The sequence below is a fragment of the Montipora foliosa genome, chromosome 7 (genome assembly GCF_036669935.1).
Source record: "Montipora foliosa isolate CH-2021 chromosome 7, ASM3666993v2, whole genome shotgun sequence".
Classification (NCBI taxonomy): domain Eukaryota; kingdom Metazoa; phylum Cnidaria; class Anthozoa; order Scleractinia; family Acroporidae; genus Montipora; species Montipora foliosa.
In genome coordinates, this window is record NC_090875.1 from 37795973 (window position 1) to 37805972 (window position 10000).

At 40.0% G+C, this 10000-nt stretch overlaps 1 protein-coding gene across 6 annotated transcripts in view; it reads left to right on the top strand.

Moving 5' to 3' along the window:
* LOC138009464 (uncharacterized) overlaps positions 1 to 10000 on the top strand; it is a 124113-nt gene that overhangs the window by 112517 nt on the left and 1596 nt on the right. For all 6 annotated transcript variants that reach the window (XM_068856485.1, XM_068856486.1, XM_068856488.1 and 3 more), the window contains 3 exons: positions 641 to 759; positions 8648 to 8745; positions 9391 to 9804. In XM_068856485.1, coding sequence (XP_068712586.1) covers positions 641 to 759; positions 8648 to 8745; positions 9391 to 9804 — 631 coding nt within the window. The remainder of the gene's footprint in view (positions 1 to 640; positions 760 to 8647; positions 8746 to 9390; positions 9805 to 10000) is intronic.

A 10000-nucleotide genomic window follows, 5' to 3' on the forward strand; every position in this document is an offset into this window, starting at 1 on the left:
TTCTCGAAAAGCCAACTGTCAAGCTACCATTTTGTTGTCATATGTTTATTACTCGTACTCGATAAGTCTTAAAGAAAGTGTGCGCATTTGTCACAAATGCACACACTTTTTATCTTTATACTGAATTTATTAACAAAGCTTAAAAAATTGAAAGACCTCAAAATTGGACAGGACATTACAAAATAATTAAACGTCTGAACGTGTGAGCCAAAGGGCCTCTGCTGGCACGACGTCTGGGTGACCCCTCAAATGGTCTTAATGACCCCCCACTTGAAAAAAATAATTAGAACGCTGCAGTTCAATACCACCCAATTCAATTTTTTTTTGTATTTGTTTAACACTTACCACTGGCAACCCACTCTAAGCTTCATGCAACGTCTGGTTTTATTTTTGTGTAATTTAGAAATCTGAAAGGGTACGACAGCCGCAATTAAGAGGCAATAGGTCGAATATTAATTATTCAATATTAATTAGCTGAACCTCCCAAATTTTTCAAGAAGGGATACATCTCTGTTTGTGCATTTTTCATATTAGAAGAACTAAGCATGACTTCTAGTGTTCTGAATTACTATGTTTAATAAAGTTGTGTCAATGTAAAGTGTATTAGTTTTGAAATACATGTTTGTCTATTTGCTGAAAGGACTTGAAAAGGGAGCTGAACCTCCTCCTCCTCCACCTGCCGAAGAACCGCGAACACCATCCGACGAGGAGAGAAGCCAGTCTGTCGAGTTGCTGATACTGGGGTTAAATGTGTCTCAGGTTGGATAATATTTTCGTTTTGTATCAACATGCCTTTGAATTCCCTGGGGAACAAAGGGTCGCCACAACACCCCTTGAACGAACATGGTTCTGGGAAATCCTCTCCATCTCGGTCCTCGTCTTACCAGCTGCCTTCACTTCAGCGTCAACGCTTCTGCACCAGGTCTGTTTTGGTCGGCCCACCTTCCGCTTCCGATGTGGACTCCATTCAAGGGCTTGTCTGGTGACGTTAGAGACAGGCTTGCAGAGCGTGTGACCAATCCATCCCCATTTTTAACCGCGCGGCCATGGGCCGATCGTGGTTCTTGCTCTGCACTTTGCTTATTAACCGCGTGGCCATGAGCCGAGCGCGGTTCTCGGTCTCCACGTTGATGTTTATTCGCCAAAAGCTGTTAAAACGTTAATGTACTTAAAATTTTTGAATATTCCACTCTTTATTTAATACAAAATATATTGCTTTTTGTGTTATTGAAGCGTTTGATTAGAAGCGAGTATCGAATACATAAAAAGCCATTACGTCATTCATGGAATGCGTCGACGTTTCAACTTTTATTGGTAGGGAAGTAACCACTGTACTAAAGATAACCGTAGATAACGTATTTCTTGAATTATGTGACTCGTGTGACTACTTTGCTACCCCTTTGCTCGTGTAAAAAAACAATTAAATTTAATCGTGATTTTTAAGAAAAAAAAGCTCTAAGTTGTTAATAGTGTTATTCTCGTATTGTTCATATCCATAAAAATACGAAAAAAGGTCCAGATTAATTAAGACCATTACGTCATCGGATATTTCACAACGGCTACGACTGATGTTGCAATCGGAGTGTTTACAACGGCTATAAGTGACGGTGCAATAAGATCGTGTGCAGTCGTTGTTGTGAATTGTTGCGCTAAAGGTTGATCAGGTGATTTTGTGTCTACAGTAATCAATGAATCATTAAGGACTGCTATGGAATATGCACTAGATTGCGACTACAGTGGTAAGAAGACAGCTAAATTTTTAAAGCGCGTTTATAAGATCTAAAAGATCTTGTTTTTTTCGTTTTGTCGGCGAGCTGAACGAAACTTTCACTACACTTTGTGTACTACATTGCAACTATAGTGGTAACAGATAAAATTTAGTTTTGTTGGTGAGCAGACCCAAAATTCTACTCGGTCATATAGTCAGTGGCACTTCAAATCACGCAACTTATGATGTTTATTCGCCAAAAGCTGTTAAAACGTTAATGTACTTAAAATTTCACGAATATTGCACTCTTTAGTTGGTACAAAATATATTGCCTTTTTGTGTTATTGAAGTGCTTGATTGGAAGCAACTGGAAACGAGAATGGCGGTGTGTTTACCTGTTCCTCCATTTTGATGTCGCAGATTGGGTTTTTCACGTTTATATGCTTTTTACATCAGCCCCCAGTTGGCATTACAAGTGAATATATCGATGTGGAAGATTTAGATCTTGCCCTACTGCAGTTCACATGCTGGAGAGGGCAAACTCGATTAAAAAGTCAACTCGAAGATGGTAGCCATCTTGGATTTGCAGCTTTTTGTGATGTCAAAATTTTGGAGTTAAATTACAAGGGATCTCACCACTACAGATATAAAGTAATACGACGGAAATTTCGAAAAAGTAGGATTAACTACTACAGGAACGGGACGGCAACATTTAATCCATCGATACTAAAGCAGCAGTTAAGTGGCGACATTCACCCACTGCCTGGGCCTGAAAACTTGATATGTCCGTCATGTGCGAAGACGGTGAGACGAAATCATCACAGGCATATATGCAATGATTGTAAAGATTACTTCCATGTTAACTGCAGTGCTACTGCCACTCGTAAAAACGTTAGAGGTACAAGTCAATCATGGATATGCAATTCTTGCACGCTGCGGTATCTTCCCTTTTATGATGAGATTGATGAAAGAAATGACAACTTCTTGGAGAATGAAATTGATCAGGAGTTTGACTTCGAAAATGAAAACGGCATGTGTCTTAAAAATGAGAGAAAAAGAAATGCATCTGAGCTCCTTGTGATACATTTGAATGTTGACAGTATCCAGAATAAGTTTGATGAATTGAAAGTTCTCAACAGGCAACTCAAAGCGCATGTGATATTTCTATCGGAGACTAAGATTGATGGTTCATATCCATCCTCACAGTTTCATCTAGAGGGATATCATATGTACCGGAAGGACAGAGCAAAAGGTGGTGGAGGTTTGCTGGCTTATATTTCCACAGAACTATTACCACAGCGAGTGAAACTGCCAAGGCAATACAAATTCATTGAGGTTTTAGCCGTAAAAGTTTCCATCAACAACAATGATGTGCTCTTTGTAGGGGTATATCGCCCCCCTAAAGTTGTGGGAATGAATTGTTTTGACAAGCTGGAGGAAGAACTGAACTCGTTATTTTTGTGGGCAACAATGGATTGTAATACCATTGTATTGACAGGTGATCTCAATTTGGATCGACTAAAACCAGAACAAAGGGAAGGTAGACTCCTGCGAAACCTGGAGGAGGTCTATGAGCTTGAATGCCTAATTACTGAACCTACACGAGTAACGAACACATCATCTACTCTACTGGATGTTATACTCACCAACAAGCCACAACTGTTTAAGAGAAGTGGAATTTTAAATCCAGAAATTAGTGATCATTATTTGACGTTTGCACTAATGGAGAGTAAAATTTCAAAACATCGCAAGAAAGTGATCACTTTTAGGAGCATGAAATCCCTTGATGTTGAAATGTTTAATGAAGAACTTACAAATGCCCCTTGGTGGGTGATGAACATATTTGACACAATGGAAGATAAGTGGAATTATTGGAAAGCACTTTTCAATTCCATTTTAGAGACCCATACACCCATGAGAAAAATGAGGGTCAGGCAAGTTGATGTACCCTACATGACAATGGAATGGAAACAAGCCATCAGGAGAAAAAGGAAATACGCCAAAAAGTATGCTAGAAATAAAACTAATGAAAATTGGGAGCTAAAGAAGAAATGGAGGAATGAAGCAACAAAATGCCGAAGGAGAGCCATTAAAAAGTTTTGGAAGGAGAAGGCAGATCATCTTAATTCTAAGCCTTATGATTTTTATAATATTTTTAGACCCTTTCTAAGTGACAAGCGCCACAAAGGATCTGATATCAACATTAGGAAAGTGGATGGAAAAGTTGAAAAGGATCCGAGAAATGTATCAAACATAATGGTCAACTATTTCGCAACCATGGCGGATGCTATAGGAGGTGTAGGAGCAAGCATGTTGAATGAGAATGATTTGTCTGAACACTCAAGTATAGGAAGCATTAAAACTGGTATATATGAACAGGAAGGACCAATATTTCATTTTAGAAAGATAAAGAGTGCTCAAATAAAATCTGCATTGGAAAAATTGAACACTAGAAAAGCCTGTGGATGGGATTCTATTACACCTAAAATGTTGAAGCTTGCTTCTACAGGGATTGCAGATTCATTAACAATGCTATTCAATACAAGCATCGATTCAGGTATATGGCCAGATGCTTGGAAAAAAGGTGAATGGTGTCCTGTATTTAAAAATGAAGATCCACTAAATGAAATGAACTACCGACCTGTGACACTCTTAAGCACAGTGGATAAAGTGTATGAACAATTATTGAGTGGGCAAGTTTATCAGCACTTTGACAATATCCTCGACTCTAGCATTTCAGCATATAGAAAAATGCACAGCTGCGAAACAACCATTATCAGACTGACAGAAGAATGGAAATCAGCTATGGACAATAAACAAGTTGTTGGCATACTCTCCACTGATATGAGTAAAGCTTTCGACTCATTGCAACCGTCTTTATTGATCAATAAGCTCAAAGCATATGGGTTCTCAGAGCAAGCACTTTGTCTCATGCGTTCGTATTTCACAAATAGACAAAACCGGGTAAAACTAAATTCAGTGGTAAGTGAGTGGAAGGATATGAGAAGAGGATGTCCTCAGGGCTCATCCTTTGGTCCTCTGCTATGGAATATATTTCAAAATGACTTGACATATCAAATAACGGATGCAAACATCTCAATGTACGCCGACGACCACCAGATTTATGTTATTGCTGAATCAATATCCCAAGTAGAGCAGACTCTTAGAAACGAGGGTGTAGTTATATCAAGATGGTATAATGAGAATTATCTTAAAGGCAATCATAAAAAGTATGGTGCAATGATTTTGTGTAACAGGGATACGGAAGCTGCAGCAATTAATATCACAATTGATGGTGAGAATGTCGAATCTAAACTTTCCCTTAAGCTTCTTGGAGTGACACTTGACAGTAGACTGAACTATAGTTCACACATAAGTGATATTTCTAAGAAAGCAGGAAGCAAAGTCGGTGTTCTTAATCGACTCAAAAAACTGGTTCCTACTCATGCCTTGCTTCAGTTGTACAAGGCTGGGGTGCTACCGAATTTAACCTACTGCCACATGGTCTGGCATTTTTGCAGAGCATCAGACACCAAGAAGCTAGAGAGGGTACAGGAACGAGCTTTGCGAGCTGTATTCAGTAATTAAACAGCAACGTACGAGCAGCTCCTCGAATGGGCAAAACTACCGAGTTTAGAAAATCGAAGACTACAAGACATTTTAATTTTAATGTATAAAGTGAAACATAATTTGGTACCCAAGACTATAATTGACATTTTCCCTATCTCAAATAGTAAATACAATTTACGTAACAAGGATTTTTCTATCCCTAGGGTAAACACTACAAAATACGGCAAACATAGTATCCGATATTTAGGACCGTATTTATGGAGTAAAATAAATATTAACTTACGTCAAAAAACAAGCCTTGAAGCATTTAAACACGCAATCCGCGGTATGGACATAAAAGGATTATTGGACGGGAGCTGTAATTGTCAAGTGTGCCAATCCTGACGATAACTTCTGATTTTAGTCCTTTTTTAAATTATTTATATGTTTAACTAAATTAGTAATGTTAGTAGCATTGTAAATAATTAACTCTTTTTACAGTTAATCGTTAACTGTATTTAAATTTGTAAATCTTTACATGTATCTATCAATTTTATCTTTTTAATCTTAATTTTATTGATCAATTTTAATTAAGAGTCCCCAATTAGCTCTTAGCTAAGAGCTAAATAGTTATAGACACTTGAATAAAGTTTATGTATGTATGTATGTATGTATGTATGTATGTACATAAAAGGTCATTACGTCATCCATTGAATGTGTCGACGTTGCAACTTTCATTGGTAGGGAAATAACCACCGTACTAAACATAGTCGTGGATAACGTAATTCTTCAATTGTGTGATTCATGTGACCACTTTGCTACCGCTTTACTCATGTAAAAAAAAAATAATCGTGATTTTTAAGAAAGAAAGCTGTAAGTTGTTAATAATGTTATTGTCGTATCGTTGATACCCATACATATCCGAAGAATGTTCCAAATTAATTAAGATCATTATGTCATCGGAGATTTCACAACGGCTACGACTCATGGAGCAGTCGGAGTTTTCCCAACGGCTATAAGTGATGGTGCAATAAGATCCTGTGCAGTCATTGTCAGTTGTTGTGCTACAGATTGATTAGGTGATTTTGTGTCTATAGTCATCAGTGAATCAACAAGGACTGTTTTGGAATGTGCACTACGTTGCGACTACAGTGGTAAGAACAAGGATAAATTTTTAAAGCGCAGTTATGAGATCTAAAAGATCTTGTCGTTTCTTGGTCTCGGACTCGATTGGGGCTTGTCTGGTCCTGTCCTACGGTTGTTTATTTGAGATGACTTCCGGCCACTTGATATTGAGGATGTTCCTGAGACATCTGTCAAAAAATGTCTGGAGTTTGTGGGTCTTTGTTACCCGAATGTTTTCTGAGCCGTAAAGTAGGACCGACTTGACGTTGGTGTTTAAGATCCGGATCTTGTTGTGAAGCGAGAAAGCTGTTGATCTCCAGATTGGCCGTAGGGTGTTGAAGGCCTGTCGTGCTTTGTTGATTCGGAACTTGATGTCTTCGTCTGTGCCTCCATCCTTACTGACTACACTGCCCAGGTAAACAAACTTGTCGACTTTGATGCTTTCTTGGTGTAGTCGCACTGGGTCTTGCTTTTTGTTGTTCACCCTCGTGACCTCCGTCTTCCCGATGTTGATTTGGAAGCCAGTCTTCTCCTCTTCTTCTGCAACACGGCATAGCTTTTCTTGATCGGCTTGATATCTGTCGGAGAGAAGGCTGATGTCGTCTGCGTAGTCCAGGTCTTCCAACTGCTTCGTGAAAGTCCACTGTATTCCAGTTCTCCTGCCTGCCGTGGCCTGCCGCATTATCCAGTCGACCACAACAGGAAGATCGTTGGCAACAACAGACATCCCTGACGAACGCCGGTTTGTACGAAGAAGGGTTCCGTCAGCTTCCCATCATGGATGACTTGGCAGGTGGCATCTTCATACAGTCGTTGGATGAAACGAACTTTGGTGGAAAACCGTAGTGGTGCATCAGTCTCCAGATGACATCCCTGTCGACGCTGTCAAACACCTTCTGAAAGTCGACGAAGACTGAGTACAGGGGGGTCTGCCACTCCAGGGACTGCTCAATGTTGATACGCATTGTGGCGATATGGTCTATGCATGATCTGTCTTGCCGGAAGCCAGCCTGTTCATCCCGAAGTGTCTTGTCCAGTACTGCCTTTAGTCTCTCTAGGATGATTCTCGTCAGTACTTTCCCTGGGATAGACAGCAGCGTGATTCCTCTTCAGTTGTTGCAGGATGAGAGGTCCCTTTTCTTCGGCAGCCTCACGAGGTCGCCTTTCTTTCAGTCTTCTGGCACTCTCTCTTGCTCCCAGATCTTGTGTAGGAGTGCGTGCTGGATGTTAGTTGAAGTCTGGATGTCTGCCTTCAGAGCTTTAGGTGGTATGCCATCAGGGCCTGCGGCTTTGCCTGACTTCAGTGACGTTATGACCTTGATGATCTCATACTTGGTAGGGGGGGCTGGTGTTAATAGCAAGGAGTTCAGTAGGTAGGGGATATCAAACAGAACAGACGGTGCAAGCCCTATGAGTGTTTCGTTGAAGTGTTCTGCCCATCTTGCTCTCTGGTCCTCCTCCCTTGAAATGGTATTGCCGTTCTTGTCTTTGACTGGGCGACTAGGTTTGCTGTTATTTTTCCAGAGAGGGTCCTCGTGATCTCATATAGTCTTTTCATGTTTCTTTGGTCCGCTGCGGTCTCTGCTTCCTGGGTCAGCTCCTCAATGAAGCTTTTCTTGTCTGATCTTGCGCTTCTTTTCACTTCCAGGTTTTTGTCCCAGTAACATGCTTGCAGTTCCTGCTTCTCTCCTGCTTCTCTTCTTGGACTTGTGTTTGGTTGATACGGTCCTTTAGTCGTTTTCTCTCGGTATTCAGTGCCCATGTTTCTGTTGTCAGCTACTCCTTGTGTTTCCTTGTTTTCTTCCCCTTTCGTTTTGTATAATTAACATAAAAGGATTTATTGACTGTTTTGGCGGTACTGTCCACAGCCTTTTATTTTTATTCATTCGCCGAACGCGCGCATAGAATCGAGAGAGATTTGGCGCCTGCGCAAAATCGGGAGACTTGAAGCTTTCGCGCTCGTGCGCGCTTCGTACGCTAGTCTACTTCGGCGGGAGTTACCCGTTTGCTTTTTTAAGTAGAATGTCCCTTATAACTACTTTGTCAAGCCAAACATGGAATGCTGAATAATTTTTAGTCCTTATCCCGAAGAAACGTTTCCCAGATTAGCAGATCATTTTGTTACAACGTCTCACTACGTGAACCTGAAATGAAAATTTGCGATACTGAGTAAAGAAAACACTTTGCGCTATATAATTGTCCCAGTCACAACATGTGCCTCGTTTAAGAGATCTGTCTTGGGTATTCTTTGCTATTCCTTTTCAGTGGAACCAGCCTCTACAAGCAGCATTCAAGGCTGCAGTTGCAACAGCAGCAACGAAGCACTGCTCAGAAACGGATGACTGCAGATCTACACCTACCAGGTACATTTTTCTGCTTTTTCTGTTTTTCCATTCACTTTCCTGTTCCTTCTGTTTCTTCTTTCCCTCGTTTGTTTTGTTCCTTTTAAATTTCCCTCGTTCATTTTATTTCTTCTTTCCCTTACTTATTTTGTTCATTTTTAAAATTTTCTATTACTGTGAAATCATGACAAATACCGTTATTGATGTATTGTTGACGATCCCAAACGAAGCAAAGTTTTAAGCGTACTGTTCACCCTCATTGTTTAAACGTCGTTCCGGGAGAAGTAAAGTAGCTCCATTTGAATAAGGTTAGGGCTTTCAGACTTGCTCGCGCGAGCTAAGCTTTTCTTTGCCTTACATCAATATTAACATCGCTTGTTGAGTTAAGGAAGAAATATAAAATGACTAAAAAGATAACTAAATAACCTGCCAAAGACTTCTAATGTTATCTTTCTTAAGATTCTGCAAAGCAGTGGTATTTTTGACACCTTTAAACAAATTTTACGTTTGCTTGTGTTTCCCAGATGTCTACTGTAAATGCACATTTACAAAAACGACCAGGAAAAAGATAAAAAAGGCAAACAAACAAAAAGCAACAGACAATTTAAAATTATAGTTAATCGGTGATGTGGTAGTTCATGTTCCTTTTTTTTATGGCTTGTTCAGTGCTCGCCGTAAGAGGGCAGCTTCCTTCATCATCTTCACAGAAGACCAAGTTCACATTCTTCCAGGCTACCCAAAACAGATCTTTATGGATCCTCTACTGGCAAGCTTAGCATTTTACTTGCAATTTCCACCCGGAACTTCCAATGTTGACGCTATCACGAAAGACAACCTCGTTTCCATCGTTAAAGGGTCTATGGCAGACATTTCAAACTCCATTAATGGTAACATTTCGAGCGTGCAAACCCTCGTCGCTGAAACGTCAACAATGGTAACATCAACCGTAGCTCCATCTAGGCCCATTGAGAAGGCCTCTTACAAGATGCCTTACATCATTGCGGGTTCCGTTGCTGGCGGACTGTTGGTCATTATCATTGCTGTTATAATCATAGTGAAATGCAGTAATCCAAAGAACAGGTAGGACAAAACTGGTGATCTTTACCCCATTTGTTATATTTATTACGAGAAATCAGTCAATGAAAAAATAGCGATTTGATGCCGGCCTAAGAACAATCGAATAATTTTTGTACAATTTTCTGCTTCGTGTCCTGGTAAGCTCGGAAGTGTTATGGTAATTGCATTAGAAAACGGATTGATCCCTAAATGGACGAAT